Source organism: Panthera onca, chromosome A2 (genome assembly GCF_046562875.1).
Source record: "Panthera onca isolate mPanOnc1 chromosome A2, mPanOnc1 haplotype 2, whole genome shotgun sequence".
NCBI classification, from domain to species: Eukaryota; Metazoa; Chordata; class Mammalia; order Carnivora; family Felidae; genus Panthera; species Panthera onca.
In genome coordinates, this window is record NC_138340.1 from 111,301,516 (window position 1) to 111,319,024 (window position 17,509).

Sequence of the window (17,509 nt, forward strand, 5' to 3'; positions counted from 1 at the left end):
CAACATTGTGAAAGCCATTAAAAATAATTGAGTTGAAAGAATTTTTCAATTGACGTTTAGTGGGTGAAACAGCATGATGGAAAGTGAAATACATTTGAATATTTCAGTGTGAGAATAGCAACACTGGCTTGCCTTCTTTCCTTCCTCCCTCCCTCCCTTCCTTCCACTCTCCCTCCCTCCCTCCCTCCCTTCCTCCGTTCCTCCTCTCTTTCCCTCTCCATCTCCCTCTTTCCCTCCCTCCCTCTCTCTTTCCCTCCTTCTCTTCCTTCCTTCCTTTCAATGAAAGCTACTTTCCCAAGTCAGGCTAACTCTGGTTAATTCTTCAAGTTTTAGTTTATATGTTGTTTCCTTCAAGAAGCCTTGCTTGATCAGCTAAATCTGAATTCTTTATGATCCCTCATAACAAACTGGATTTTTCCCCAAATATTGTATTTACTTATTTATTTCAGGCGTTGTGTTCCACTGGGCTCTCCATGAGGAAAGAGACTGTTTTTCTGTTTTCTCTAACCCCATTTCTTAGATACATAGCTAGTATAAGGAAGGTGCTTATTATATATATTTACTGTCTAATAAACAAGTAAATCAACAAACAAATGAACAACTGAGTGAAATGAGAGTAAATAGACAGAAAATACTGAAAATTATACAAAAAACTATCATTGGTATGTTACGTCAAATTTTAGGGTGATGTTTATATTCTTATTAATTAGAGAAAAAGGATACATGTTCATTGAAGGCAATTTGGTAAACCTAGAAAACTATAAAGAAGAATCACCCATTATTCCATCATTCAGAGGTAACCCTAAGTAAAATATGGATTTGTTTTCAGTATATTTTCATCTTCCTATGTGGCTCTCTTTAACAGAATAAAGAAAATTTATACGTATGTTTGTGTTCTTTTCGTGTACATGTGTGTATTGGTAAGTATATGTGTATGTGTGTAATTGTGTGTGTATGTTTGTGTGTGTTTTAAAACCTCTAGAGCAACTTCTGTTACTACCTGTATCAGAATGGAGAGATTAATTTCCTTTGGGAAAAGAATCAGTTTTGAGATTGCCATCTTCAAACATATGCACTTGGAATTTCTCCTGAAAAATCTTCAAAAATTTGCTCATCTGAATCTTACTGAAGATGATAAAAATAGCTATTTTGTTTATTTAGGAGATTAACTAAACTTGATCACATATATATCATAGCATACATATTTATAAGTATATATATAACATAGATACATATGTATATTTATGTTTTTTTAATTTTTAATTTTTTGGGCTTTTTGTGCCTGACAATATTATCATCCTATTCCCTTCATGCAAAGTTGGACATAGACTTATTGGGGCACATGTTTTCTGTCTGAAAAGTCTGGAAATAGAGCCAAATGCTCAAGCATTTGGACAGTTTTTGTTTAGCATTGATTAGAAGTCTGAATTCATACTAGTATATGTTCTTTTGTGGGCAGCCTGTTTATTCTTTCCTGTAGCCTTATAGTATGTTTTCTTTATTTTGTTAATTAAAAAAACCCAAATCATCTTTAAGATGAGCATTTGCAGATACATGTTCATGTACGTGTCTCTTTCTAGTTAGGAAAAAATTCTTTAATTCTTTATATTATTCTATTACTCTGAATTCTTCCTTGAGGGAAATTACAACTTTTTGTTGAGACTCCTCTTTTCTGACTTTCATATTTTCTGCTCATTGTGTACATCTCTAAGTTTATATTCAGTAGCACTGATTCAGTTTCCTGAAACGTAAATTCCTCTTTTGTTACCTCCAGTTTAGATTTTAATTTTGCTACTATTTATTGTTTCTTTGCAGTATTTATCCATCTTTCTTTTTATTCATTAATTTAGCTTGAACTTTCCATTTAGCTTTTGGCTTCTATTTTATTGGCTTTTATTTTATAATGATTTTCCATTTCGCTTTTGGCTTCTATTTTGGCTTCTTTTAACATTTGGGGATGCCAAAAAGTTTTCTAAGTTTTTATTTTGGTTCCTATAGTAAATCATCTTCACTGACCTAACTACTAGGAATGGTGTTTCCTTTACAGTTTTTGTAGCATATTCTCATAGGCTCTGGGTTTTGTTCATCTGTTTTGTTTGTTTTTGCTCACTCATTCTTTTTTTAATGTTTATTTTTGAGAGAGAGATAAAGGGAGGGAGAGAGAGAGAGAGGAAGAGAGAGAGATGGAGAGGGAGAGGGAGAATAATGGGGGGGGGAGGCAAAGAGAGAGGGAGACACAGAATCCAAAGCAGGCTCCAGGCTTCAAGCTGTCAGCATGGAGCCCGCATGGGGCTCAAACCCATCAACTGAATCCACCGACCTTGAGATTGTGAACTAAGTTGAAGTCTGATGCTTAACCAACTTGAGCCACCTAGGTGCCCCTGCTCACTAATTCTTGAGTATAGAGAAGTCTTTCTAGCTATTTGCCAACAAGTGTAGTGAATTCTTTTTGACTTTTTGCCAAATTACATGCTGGTTGAATATGCTCTTGGGCTATGCTATTGAATGGCAATACCAGTCCAATTTCTAGGTTTCAACAGACTATCAGACAGTGTTAGTTAGAAGGCCTAAAGTGGGATTTCTTCTATTTCCTTTTTAACTATCTGATATTCTGGTAAGATGATTTACATTTATAAGTCTTAAAAATTCTTTTATCTACTCAGAAGCACAATTTAACACATTTTAAACATTTATTTTTAGATATTTCATTTGTTTGCTGGACAAATCACATTTCATACTTAATTGAAAATTGCACTAATACTTTAAGTGTATCTGTTAAAAGATATTATAACAAATATTGTAGGTGTTAGCATATAAAGTGTACAGTAGATCTAGAAATAAAAAGCATGATAAACCTTATGGATAGACTAGAATTATCAATAGAAAGTATAATAGCTGTTGTAGGTATGAAGTGGAAAAAATTAGAAATGGCCCTTGCTTCGAGATAACCCTTTTTATCCATTTTAGTGATTCTACCAATTTCAGGTCTTTTTTTCTAGCCCTATATTTTTTTCCTTCCTTACCATACAGAGTTTTTAAAAATCATTTCATACAACTATATTTATACATGCCTCATCTTAACTACTAGATAATAAATTAAATGTAATAAAATGAAATTGTTGGCACCAAGATTCGAATGACTAAAGCAAGATGGGTCAAGGTCAGAATGGTAGTCATGGCCCTGAAGGTGGCAAGAAGGATGACAAGGACAAGAAAGAGATATGAACCTCCTAAACCAACTAGAGTGGGGAAAAAGAAAACGAAGGGACCAGATGCTGCCAGCAGGCTGCCACTGGTGACACTTCACATTCAGTGCCAGTTAAAATTATTGAAGTTAGAATTGAAGACTGTCTTCTCATGGGGGAAGAATTCATTAGAAATAAGGAAAAAATGGATAAAATGAATAAATGAAAATAAAGAGGGGAAAGATCAAAAGTGGATGATCTGAGGGAGGCCCCAATGTCAGTAGGAACCTTGGAAGAGATCATTGATGACAATTATTCCATCATGTCTGCATCTGTGGTATCCGAACACTACATCAGCATTCTTTCCTTTGTAGACAAGGATCTGCTGGAACTAGGCTCCTTGGTCCTACTTGGCCATAAGGCACATGCTCTCATAGGGGTGCTCATGGATGACCTGGATCCCTTGGTCACAGTGATGAAGGTAGAAAAGGCCCCTCAGGAAACCTGCGATGATATTGGGGGGGTTGGACAAACAAGTCCAGGAAATTAAAGAATCTGTGGAATTTCCTCTCCTGAATATTATGAAGAAATGGGTATAAAGCCCCCACGGTGGGTCATTCTCTATGGTCCACCTGTTACAGGTAAAATCTTATTAGCCAAAGCAAACCAAACCTCAGCTACTTCCTTGAGAGTGGTTGGCTCTGAACTTATTCAGAAGTACCTAGCTGATGAGCCCAAACTCATTAGGGAATTATTTCAAGTTGCTGAAGAACATGCACCCTCTGTTGTGTTTATTGATGAAATTGATGCCACTGGAACAAAAAAAAATATGATTCAAGTTATAGTGGTGAGAGGGAAATTCAACAAACAGCATTGGAACTGTTGAACAAGATGGATGGATTTGATTCAGGGGATGACGTGAAAGTTATCATGGCCACACACTGAATAGAAACTTTGGATCCAGCACTTACCAGACCAGGCCTCATTGACAGGAAGATTGAATTCCTCCTGCCCCAGGAAAAGACTAAGATGCACATCTTCAGGATCCATACAAGTAGGATGACACTGGCTGATGATGTAACCCTGGAAGACTTGATTATGGCTAAAGATGATGTCCCTCGTGCTGACATCAACACAATCTATACAGAATATGGTCTGCTGGACTTGAGAAAATGTGGAAGGAAAGTAACAAAGACTTCAAAACATCTAAAGAAATTGTTCCTTACAAAAATTAAGAAGGCATCCTTGAGGGGCTGTATCTCTAGCAGATTGCATTTGCCTTCAAGGAAATGGTTGGGAGTTGTCCCAACCCCTCAGAGGGATGAGGTTGGGGAAGTTGCCCAGAGGAATCCATGTTCCAGTTGATGTTTCTTAGCAGAACCTCTTGTGTATCTTTTTCAGTGTGATGTGTAGGATGCCTTCTGGGCTGCTTTCATCTGTTGGTCGCGTAAAGTGCTCTCTCCCCAATAAAGCATGATTCCACTGAGAGAGAGAGAGAGAGAGAGAGAAGGAAAGAAATTGGTGGCACCTGGATCATAATAAACATTCAATGACTGTTTATTGCATTTACATCTTTCAGAAAGCTATCATGCTATTTATTTTTGTATCATGTTAAATTTCAATCCTTTGGCCCTGCAATATATTTAATAAATGTCATTGAGCAGATACCCTGAGAAGGTATAAGACCTCAGGCAGTTGCCAGAAAAGCGATATAAAGTTGAAAGTTAAGAATTCGGAATCAGGATCAAGAGTTTTAGGTCTAAATATTCTAGACTCAACTTTCTTGATAGAGCAAAGAAGACTCAGCCTAACAGTGTCATATGAAACTAGGTATAAACCTGAAGACCAGAATGGACTCTATAGCTAGCTGATGACTTAACTACATGTAAAGATTAAGAAAAAGGAAAGATACACAGTAGGTGGTTCAAATACTTATCTCATTTAACAAAGCTGAAAGTCAGAGGAAGTACAGGGTCCAAGCATATCTAGAAATGTATCAGAAACTTTTTGGATGGAAAATAAACGCCTAGGGTTTAAAATACAGGTAAAGACTTTATGTTAAGACTTTGTTTATTTTCCCAAATCCTAATTTTAACTCTTGTCCCATTGATCAAGAGAGAGATTGATCCATTGGCTTATGTTACAAATTGTAACCAGTAGGGAAGAAAGGGTCAAAGAAAAGTAGAATTCCATATGAATTCCAAAGAGAGGGACAGGCTTATTTCTCACCCTGTAAGTTTTTGTTTCTGGAAAAAAAAAAAGAGGAAAGGAATGGAGAGGAAGGATGAGGCTAAAGTCTCACCTTCCACTCTACCTGTTAACACCTCATTGCTACATCATTAAGATGAGTAAGTGGAGGTTTAGAGTTCCAAATTTTTATTTATTTCCCCTTAAATTTAAATGTCTTTCCAAGAGCTCCTGGACTTTTATTATAATCTCCAGATACTTGGCAATAACTTCCAGCTACTATAGCCTGTTTTACAATATTTTTTTGCACCAGTTTATGGAGAAAATGTTAAAAGAGCAACACTACTGTGGAGCTGAAGTTAGATACGTCAAGATGAAATAGTGAAAAAAATTAAACAACTTAATGATTAGAATCTCTAGTCTTGAAAAATATGTTTTCAAAATGAGAGAGATGCTATAATTTTTGTGTCTCTTGCCATTAACATGTCTTTTATGTAGTATGAAACTGTAGTTGAAAATGTATTAAACATCCAGCAAGAGGATGTAACACTTGTAAATATGTATGCACCCAACATGAGAGCACCCAAATACATAAAACAGTTAATAACAAACATAGAGAAAATAATCCATAGTAATGCAATAATATTAGGGGACTTTAACACCCCACTCACATTAATGGACAGATCATCCAAACAGAAAACAAGGAAAGAGTGGATTTGAATGATACACTGGACCTGATGGATTCTATAGACATATTCAGAACAATTCAACCTAAAACAGCAGAATCCACATTCTTTTTGAGTGCACATGGAGCATTCTCCAGAGTAGATCACATATTAGGCCACAAAAGAAACCTCAGCAGATTCAAAAAGATCGAAGTCATACCATGTATCTTTTCTGATCACAATGCTATGAAATTAGAAATCAACCATGAGAAGAAATCTGAAAAGAACACAAATATATAGAGGTTAAATAACATGCTACTAAACAATGAATGGGTCAACCAAGAAATCAAAGAAAACATCAAAAATTACATGGAAACAATTGAAAATGAAAACACAACATTCCAAAACCTTTGGTATGCAGCAAAAGCAGTTTTAAGAGGGAAGTTTATAGTAATACAGTTTTACTTTGAAGCAAGAAAAGTTTCAAATAAATTACCTAACATTACATCTACAAGAGCTAGAAAAAAGAACAACAAACAAAACCCCAAATCAGTAGAGGGAAGGAAATAAAAAAGATCAGAGGAGAAATAAATGAGATAGAAACTAAAAAACACAATAGAACTTATCACTGAAACCAGGAGCCAGTTCTTTGAAAAGATCAGCAAAATTGACAAACCTCTAACCAGACTCAGGGGGGGGGGGGGGGGGGGGAGAAAGGCCTCAAACAAAATCGCAAATGAAAAAGAAATAACCAACACCACAGAAATACAAACAATACAAGATATGATGGAAAACTATATGCCAACAAATGAGACAACATAGAACAAATGGATAAATTCCTAGAAAGATATAACCTACCAAAACTGAAGCAGGAAGAAATACAAAATTTGAACAGACCATTTACCACTAAGGAGATTGATTCAGTAATCAAAAAATTCTCTCCAAATCAAAAGTTCAGCACCAGACTGGTTTACAGGCAAATTCTACCAAACGTTGAAAGAAGAATCAATGCCTATTCTTCTCAAACTATTCCACAAAAATAGAAGAAAAAGGAAAACTTCCAAATTCATTCTATGAAACCAGTATCTCCCTGACACCAAAACCAGACAAAGACACTACAAAAAAAATATAAGGCCAGTATCTCTCATGGATATAGAAGCAAAAATCCTCAACAAAATATTACAAACTGAACTCAACAATATATTTAAAAAATTATATACTATGATCAAGTGGGATTTAATCCCAGGATGCAAGGGTGGGAGTCTCAAAACAATATTCTCAAAACAATCAATGTGACACATCACATCTGTAAGTGAAATGATACAAACCATATGATCATTTCAGTAGATTAAAAGCATTTTATAAAGTACAACATCCGTTCGTGATGATATTAAAACATTTAGCCCTGAAGGGTGAATAGAAATTAGCCAAATAAGGTATGGGTTATGGGGAGCCAGAAGGAAGAATTTGGAGGCATAGATGGAACAGCAGGTATGAAGATCCTAAGTCATGTATATTTTTTATTGCTTTGAAGAATGGAAGGTAGGCCCTTGTGGAAGAAACAGAGGTCAAGAGAGGAGGTGTATGTGAAGTATAAGTTGGAGAAACTTGGCCTTGAGAAATTTTAATCTCATCAGTAAAGTCACCAAAGGATTTAGGCAAAAGTAGCTGTTGTGTGTCAAATGGGATAGAGTAAAAGTCAGGTAGCTGGTGAAAAGGCTTTATTTGAGGAGTTTAGAGATGTAGTACCTTGGATTATGTGTGGTTTTGGCTAGAGATAAGAATCTAGTGATTCAAGTTGTATTTTGGAGGGATAACAGTACTTGTTGGTTCTTTGGAGAGGGAGTTTCTGCAGGATACTAAGGTTTCTAGAGTGAGAAATGGTGGGTCATGATGTCCCTTACTGAAATGAGAGACATTTTGTGTGACTTAAGATCATGAACTCCAAATCTGAGACATTCTCACTTTATAAAAATTATGAGACATCCAAATGGAGATTTTAGATGGGCAATTGAATAGACAAGTGTGAAAGTATGCTCCTTAAAAGAGGGATCAGCACTAATGATGAAAGTGTGAGTCAGGGGCATAGGGATGGATTTTGAAGCCACTTGAGTGTTAAGATTGGATATTGTTTGGACCAGCAAAATGACATTTTTTCACGGATATAATTTTTACCACATGGTTTGAAAATACCTATGTCATTATTCTGCATGATTTTTAGTACACTCAGAGATAAATATTTTTGCCTCTTGAGTAGCATTCCTCTAACACAATATTGTAAGTCAAAGAGAGAGGGGCGTCTGGGTGGCTCAGGTGATTAAGGGTCCAACTTTAGCTCAGATCATGATCTCGCAGTTTGTGGGTTTGAGTCCAGCATTGGGTTCTGTGCTGACAGCTCACAGCCTGGAGCCTGCTTTGGATTCTGTGTCTCCCTCTCTTTCTACCCCTCCCCTGTTTGCGCGCATGCGCTCTCGCTCTCTCTCTCTCTCAAAAATAAAACATTAACAAAATTTTTTAAAAAATAATAAAATCCATTAGACTTACTTTACAATACAAATTACTGGTCTTTACCTCAGCCATAGCAATCTCTTACTCGGCACATCCCCAAAGGCAAGGGAATTAAAAGCAAAAATGAATTACTGGGACCTTATGAAGATAAAAAGCTTCTGCACAGCAAAGGAAACAACCAACAAAACTAAAAGGCACCCAACGGAATGGGAAAAGATATTTGCAAATGACATATTGGACAAAGGGCTAGTATCCAAAATCTATAAAGAGCTCACCAAACTCCACACCCGAAAAACAAATAACCCAGTGAAGAAATGGGCAGAAAACATGAATAGACACTTCTCTAAAGAAGACATCCGGATGGCCAACAGGCACATGAAAAGATGCTCAACATCGCTCCTTATCAGGGAAATACAAATCAAAACCACACTGAGATATCACCTCACGCCAGTCAGAGTGGCCAAAATGAACAAATCAGGAGACTATAGATGCTGGAGAGGATGTGGAGAAACAGGAACCCGAACCCTCTTGCACTGTTGGTGGGAATGCAAATTGGTGCAGCCGCTCTGGAAAGCAGTGTGGAGGTTCCTCAGAAAATTAAAAATAGACCTACCCTATTACCCAGCAATAGCACTGCTAGGAATTTACCCAAGGGATACAGGAGTACTGATGCATAGGGGCACTTGTACCCCAATGTTTATAGCAGCACTCTCAACAATAGCCAAATTATGGAAAGAGCCTAAATGTCCATCAACAGATGAATGGATAAAGAAATTGTGGTTTATATACACAATGGAATACTACGTGGCAATGAGAAAGAATGAAATATGGCCTTTTGTAGCAACGTGGATGTAACTGGAGAGTGTGATGCTAAGTGAAATAAGCCATACAGAGAAAGACAGATACCATATGGTTTCACTCTTATGTGGATCCTGAGAAACTTAACACAAACCCATGGGGGAGGAAAAGGAAAAAAAAAAAGGTTAGAGTGGGAGAGAGCCAAAGCATAAGAGACTGTTAAAAACTGAGAACAAACTGAGGGTTGATGGGGGGTGGGAGGGAGGGTAGGGTAGGGGATGGGTATTGAGGAGGGAACCTTTTGGGATGAGCACTGGGTGTTGTATGGAAACCAATTTGACAATAAATTTCATATATTGGAAAAAAAATAAAATAAAAATAAAAAAAAAACAAATTATTGGTCTTTATCTGTTCTTGAATAGATACCTATTTTTGCTTTTTAATTTTGGTCTTCTTCTGTCTTCACTCCATGTCCTCAGATAATGTATTTCCATGGTAATTTGTTGGAATATTTGATCGGTTAAATGATTTCTTATGTCAGGCAGTTTTGTAAGTAACATGTTTTCCCCCCAAGGAATTGGATTAAGGGTAGAAATCTTTTCAAAATTAACCAGCATTATAATTATCATCTACTTTGTTGCTTTAAAAAGTCCTATTTTATGTATCTATAAAATCCATTTCCTGTAACTCATCATAGAGTCTAACTAAAATATGAAATATGTTAACTCATGATAATTTAAAAGCAGATTATATTCAGTATCTATGGAATCTCTACTAAAGGTATTGCAATCGACTTAATTCATTTTTTTTTTACTTTTTCATTTTTTTAAAGAAACACTTAAGATGTTCCACAATATTATAAGATTGCTTACAGATTGGCATAAACTGAGAAAAGCACAGTAAGCAAGGAATAAACTCTTTCTGTACATCTTTGGAAGAACTGCTGAGCAGAATGGGCAAGCAGTTGGAAAGTTTTCTAATTTATTACAAAAGTGTAACGCTGATCTAAAGTGAAGATAGATGACACACCTGGGTGGGGCCATCAGTTAAGCATCCAAATATTGGTTTCAGCTCAGGTCATGATCTAATACTAGTTCATGAGTTTAAGCCCTGCATGGGCTGTGCACTGACATTGTGGAGCCTGCTTAGGACTCTCTCTCCTCCTCTATTTTTGCCCCTCCCCTGCTCACTCTCCATCTCTCTCTCTCTCTCTCAAAATAAATAAATAAACAAGCATTGAAAAAAAAGAAAGTGAAACTAGAATTACTCATGAAATTAATTCATGATTTAGAGAGCTCATTTTGTGGCTTCAGTGATAACATATAGATCTTTACTGAATTGTGATTTACTTCATAGTGATTGAAGATACTGGTAAAATTACAGTATTTTTAAAAATCTGAAGTTTCTTAAAATTTTACCATCTTCATCCCTTTATATATTTACTAAGCTAAGGTGTGCTCAGTACTGATTAATCCAGGGGTTGACCTATTTTTGCATTTACATCCAGATAAACAGGACTAAATGACTCTTATGTGCTAGAATTTTCAAATATATATTATTTCTCTATTTGTAAATTTATTTTTAAAAGAATGCCTTTTTTAGAGTAATCATATTATCGTAACATTTTATCATAACCTTGTATCATTACTCAGTCTTGTGCTGTGTTTTCTTTGTGCTGAAGGAATTGCCTACGACCCTCTGATGCTGAAACACCAGTGTATTTGTGGCAATTCCACCACTCACCCTGAGCACGCTGGACGAATACAGAGCATCTGGTCACGGCTGCAAGAAACTGGACTGCTAAATAAATGTGAGGTAATCCTGAATTGGCTACACTCTTTTACTTACTGAAATAAATCATGTAAAAAGGGCAGTATTCATTTGGGTAGTAGTAGAAAAATGTTAATACTTGGACACAAACACCATGATCGATGAACATTATTGATACTTGTAACATAGCACTTTTGACCTGACTCTGGGCTAGGCACCTAGGGGGAACTCAGTCCATGTTGATGGACTGAGCAGTTGCATGATGTATGTGTGCGATTATTGCAGCATTTTTTGAGACACATGATAGCATTCTTGTTTCCAGATAGGTATCATTTATTCAGTTAAATTTTTGGGAAACTCTTCACAATCTGTTAAGTGCTGAGAGTTGTTATTATTATAAGCTGTACTTTGAACTCAGATATATCCCAAATTTGCCTTTGGAATTGACTAGATTTAAAGATGAACTGTCCTCTTACCAAGAAAAGTAACTTCTTTTTATTGAAGTGGCTGATAATCTTCCGTTTTTATAGTGAAGGTTTGAATACTTTTATTTTACTGGTATTTCTTTAGACTCATTTCTGAAGATTCCTCAAGTCCCTTTTTCATTTAGAAAAATATGTTTCTTTCGGCTTTCACAAATAAAAATGGTATCAATTCAAAAAATTTCCTGTATTCAGATTTGCAAAATCTGTCACAATAAGCTGTTTTATTTGGTTGCTATCATTGTCCATTGTTGCCTAAGACCCAGTAACATTCTATATTTGAGTCTAAGACATTTAAAAAAAAATATAGCCCCAATGTTTTCTTCACATTACTTTAACATTTATTGATCAAAAGTATTTTTACCTGTGTCTGTATTATGTTCAAACATGTTCTAGGGACTAGAACTATAGAATTTCACAAGACAAATCTAGTCCTTGTTATTACAGACTGACAATATAACATGTTGCTCTTTGGTTTTGTTGTCAGTCTTTGCAGATCAGTGAAGGAAATCCAGTGTGATTCTCACTAGTTTGGGAAGAAATTAAATGGATAATATTTTGACTAAAGGTATATCATGAGGAAACTGATATATTGAGACTACATCGAATTCACTCTACTTTGATAAAATAGAAAAGCAATCTTATGCAACTACTTTTAAGTTAATTAAATTTTGGCAACCCAAACTGTGGTCCAGAATATTTCTATTCAAAGCCAATTTACTTTAAAGTAAACCTGTAAAATATATCAGTTGAGATGGAAATGCCAGAGCAGACAGAATGTTTCTTAGAGTCATGTGCTCTTGCTGATACTTGATGCCCGAATGACATCAGTCTGATCCTTCTCTGCAAGGTAGTGAAAAGAACTGATTTTGAAAATACAAAGTCATTTATTCAGTACATTCATTTATGAGGATGTGTTATTTCCTTTATTGATTTTTCTCTTTTGAAGGTGAATAATGTACCTTGTAGGTTTTTTTCTTTACATGAAAACATGGGTAATGTCTGTGGGTCATTCAGCAGATTGGGATTGTGAATGAATACACCAAAGTATTGTGTACACATTTAGTTTTCACAAGTTTTATTATATGTTTATAATAGAATTATCAAATTTTTTTCATATTTCAAGTTATTCTTTTGATTAAATGTATCCTCTTTACCTAAAACCTTAATGTGAAAGAATTTGAGCTAGATTTATTTCTCTGATACTTCCTTGAGTGAAAGTCTGTTATTCATCTCTTGCCAGTAGCGTCCATATTATATGGCAGAAGGATTTCATACTTTTTGGTAAATTATAGAGTTGTCTTTAAGGTTTTTATGTTTTTGATAATGCACTGTGGAGGCCAAACCACTATGTGGTCGACACAGTCCCATATGGAGTAAATAAAGTAAACTAGCAAGGGGACTAATCTGTGGTGAACTGGTCTTAATGGACATTTATTCACGTGAACGTTTCTGTTTCACCGTTGCATCTACTATAGATGCTTTCCACCTTGGCATTTTTTTCTGTGCTTTTGCCAGCTGAGGCATTGCTGTTTACATTTTTTCACTTTTAGGTCTTTATTATATCCTGGAGTGTTAGCCCAGCCAAATTAGCAGTGGCTGATCAGAGACTTCAAATGCATTGTTAGATTATGGTATTCCTTAAATCTTTTTACCTGAAAGAGCACTGGTTATGAAAGGAGCAAAGTGCAGAAATAAGTGAAATGTAAAATGGCTCATCCTGGTCTTAACATTTAAAAATCTGTTACCCCTTTCTGATCAGTCTTCTTTTTCAACTCCTCATGCATCACATTATTTTAGTCCTGTATTATTTGAAAGCATAAAATTCAATTTATACAACAGCACTGACTGATGTGATATCAGACCCAGGGTGAAATGGCAGAAGTACAGTGGGGCTAATGAGAATGAGTGAGTCTAGCCCTAGACCAGTCAGCTAAATAAGTGTCTTTGGTAAACAATCACACTACGAATAATGCACTTGAAAGCCCAGATCACTAGAGTTGCTCTTAATGAAGACCAACTACAAAAATATCCATAATTTCTTAATAATATAAACAGAACACTCTTTTTGCTAACATAATTTGATAACAGTTCACCAGTTGTTTGATTGCTTAAGTGATGAAATTGTTGCTCATATGTATTTATTTGCTCCTATGTTATCAGGTATCTCGGACTTCATGCTGACCTAATCATAAAATGGAATTTCTAAAACCATTTAAAAAAAGAGTTTAAGACAACTAGAGGTTGATGTTTCTTTGTATGTAAACGATTTTAGGAATATTCAAAATGTAATTTAAAAAAAATTTTAATGTTTATTTATTTTTGAGAGAGACACACCCAGAGTGTGAGTAAGGGAGGGGCAGAGAGAAAGGGAGACACAGAATCTGAGGTAGGGCTGCAGGCTCCAAGCTGTCAGCACAGAGCCCGATGTGGGGCTCAAACCCACAAACCATGCAATCATGACCTGAGCTGAAGTCGGACACTTAAGCGATTTAGCCACCTAGGCGCCCCAAAATGTAATTTTAAAAATGATCATTAACCAAACAAATGTTACCCTTTTCTAGAGACTTTCAGGTTGTATGTAAGGTAAAACATAGTAACAAAAGGGGTAAAACAGAACCAAAAGAAACATAACTCCTTTTTTCTTCTTGATTGTTTCTATCAGAAGAGTATGGGAGAAAATAAAAAGGGAACACACAGAGGTTATTTCAGAACAGTTTAGCCCACTAAGAAATAGTAGAATCTGTTTCATCAACCAGTACTCTTCCTGGTAACTGCACCTAAAATAAATGGTACATGTTCGTTGTGGATTTTCTTTTAAAGTTTTTGCTTTGACAAGTTAAATCTAATGTACACATTTAATATATTATTAAATCATCTTGCAAGGATGCTAACCTTTTTGTCTCAAGCCAAATGATTTTGAAAATTTCAATTATGTGGAAGAGAAAACCACAGAAACATAAAACAAATCTTTTAGCATTTCACCAAAACTCATTAGAATCAGTTGCTGAAAAAAACAGGAGAAAAGTATACTATAAGTGGCAAGTGGTCAGGTACATGGTGAGAGCATTAAGGGTCAAAGAGACAAGAAAATTCTTCCTGTATGGGCTAATAGGTTTCCTGGTTAGTGTTTATGAACCTTCTAAGGAGATCAAGGCCAATGACAGGATCTTCCAATTGGACTTGACTTATTCACTCCATGAGAGAAGTTAGGTTTCAGCTTGGGTATGAATGAATATTTACCATGATAGCCCAAAGACTTCAGGAGAATGAGACCTTTCTTTCTAAATTTGTCTAGATAGGACTACTAGGAAATTAAATTCCAGTTCTGTTTGTTCCTTGATTATGTTTAGAACATGCATTCCTGAGAGGGTAAAATCTGTGCATCTAGGACTCCAGGGATGTGAATACGAGCCTTGGTGTCTAGGTTATCACTCTTTCCTAAACATTATAGACAAATTCCTGTCTTGGTGTGAGCAATAAGAACTCAACTCAATTGTCTCAAAAGAGAGAGGATTTATTAGATTTTACAGAAAAGGATATAATTGAATAAGAATATAATACATAGAAGCTGGGTCAGTTTGTTTTTCCCCAATATCCAGAGAGCAATTTGCCATCTTTGAACACTATTTTCCTGCCAGGTCTGTGTAGCCACCTATAGCTAGCAGTTAGCCAGTGCTTTTAGAGAAGGTATCAACAGATTTCTGGGGACATATAGCTGGTCAGCAAGCTGAAACCTGTGGCCAGATAAGTGGTATTCATTTATTGATTAGTGCAGTGCTCATATGTTAGCACACATCAGAATCATTGGGAATACTAAAATACAGATTGTGGGGCTCCAGCCTCAGAGGTTCATATTCAGCAGTAGTGGAGTCCTGTTGGGATGAGGTCTGAGAATTTGGGTTGCTAACATGTGTCTGGGTAATCTTGATACTGCTGATCTGGCCACCACACTTTAAGAATGGTAGAATCTTTAAGATGTACACTTTAAGAACAGGATTCATCCATTCAACAGTACATCAAAATTTTGAGTTTTCCAGGCTCCTGTATTAGGATCTAGAGAAGATTCATGCCCTGTCTTCAAGGAGATTACCATTTGGTGGGATCAGCCGATATTAATCAAATGGTCACAGAAAAAAATATGTAATTACAAAATCACAAGGGATTTTGAGTTACTAATTTATGTTGCAGTGATTTTAAAGACTCTTACTGATTTAGCTTGGAGAAGAAAAATAAAATGAGAAAGAGTGTGGTCCAGTGCTGCCTCCATAGTCTTGACAGCATCAGAAGGGCCATCTGAACAAGAGATGGAAGTAGAAGTGTTGTATATCAGAATACAAAGGAGGAAGTACCCCAGACCTAATGTTGAAGAGCTTGACCTCCTTCTGTCTTTGTGTTTGTTTTTGGCTTTTTATTTCACTGGGAAAGAAGGTAAGGAGTCTCCATTCTACTGGCATTCAAAGAAATGTCACCTTTCTTCAACCAACAGAATAGTCAATTTTGTAATTAAACAATGATATGATAGGAAAGATGGCAATTTGTAAACATTCAATGGCCTCCTTTGTTTCAAAATAATAGACTGATCGACAAATCAGAATTATGTATTGTGTCAGTTTATTTAGCAGTGTAGAAAATTGATCAAAATGGATTCCTTCAAAGGTTATTGTTCAACATTAGATTTGACCTTACTCCTGCCATTAATTATCTGTATACTTTTGTCAACTCATTTAACCTTACTCATTGGTTTGCCCATGTGTAAGATGAGGCTCTTAGGCAGGATATTTGCTAAGATCTTTTCCAACTAGTGATATCATACGAAACTAGATGGCTAAGGAGCTCATTTGGCACATAACACTTTCTTTGGTTAAGAGTAGACAAAATTTTTAGAGTGTTTTAGTAAACATACTGCTTTTTGACTTGTAAGCTGTAGTGTAAATTGGTTGTGCTTACTAGTCCTGATTAGCAGCCAGAGAAAACATTAGTCTTCATCATATTAGATTACAGTGGATACATGGGTCAACTTCTTTTGGCATGACGTGGCACTGTTTTTTAAAAATTGAGGTGGTTAGTCCTTCATGCCAGTACTATTTAATTTTTTTCCCCAACTGAATCATTCATACTTAGTTTACTGATTCTTTAGAGAGCAAAAAGCAAAATCGGTAGCTTTCTTGTCACCGTAAGAAGTGGATCTGGAAGGGTCATTCGGTATCCTCCTCAGAAACAAGTCCTTTGATTAGGTAGCCAGGTTTCTAAAGTGTGTGTGCCCTGAAGAAAACAATGTGCTTTTCTGTCCTTAAAAAATTGCAGAGATTGACCCATCATCTGTTAGAAATGCACTTGCAGTTGTTTTTCCAGAAGTGTTCATGACTCTCAGCCCCACCAAGCCACCCACAGACATTTGCTTGCTCTCACATTTGTTTTGAGAATAATAACATTTTATAATGCTTTTGTTGGATTACATATTATGTGGAATTTGCATTGGCTCTTTGTAACTAATATTGAATAACTGTTTTGCTTAATTCGTAAGTAAAAACCATAAGCAACATACTGTGCTGAAATGTTTAACTCTTTTATTCAAGTGCCAACACAAAGTAATTACAAAACAATTCGGGGACCCAAAACCAAGCTACTGTTGTGCCTTTTGGGACTTCCTCGGCCATTCCAATGAGAAAAGTGGAGAGCAGGTTTAATGTAAAATCTTAAGATGCCAAGGAGCTCAGGGCTAGGGTCCCACACCTTCCTGTGCATTACAGGTAATTTTAGAAGACCTTTTTCAAATCTAAATAAAGAAATATAATACTCTTTGAGAAAAACTTTTGGAATGTGCAGATTTTCTGACATAACTGCTAAAAAGCACTGAATACTGCAAGTTAATTCAATTAAACATTTGTTTTATAGAGTAATCTAACTAGAT

General features: G+C 35.9%; 1 protein-coding gene and 1 pseudogene across 20 annotated transcripts in view; both read left to right on the forward strand.

The window, feature by feature from the left end:
* HDAC9 (histone deacetylase 9) overlaps positions 1–17,509 on the forward strand; it is a 930,192-nt gene that overhangs the window by 643,726 nt on the left and 268,957 nt on the right. For all 20 annotated transcript variants that reach the window (XM_078441509.1, XM_078441511.1, XM_078441488.1 and 17 more), the window contains one exon: positions 11,025–11,158. In XM_078441509.1, the coding sequence (XP_078297635.1) occupies positions 11,025–11,158 (134 nt within the window). The remainder of the gene's footprint in view (positions 1–11,024; positions 11,159–17,509) is intronic.
* Positions 3,151–4,450, forward strand: LOC132679252 (26S proteasome regulatory subunit 4 pseudogene; annotated as a pseudogene).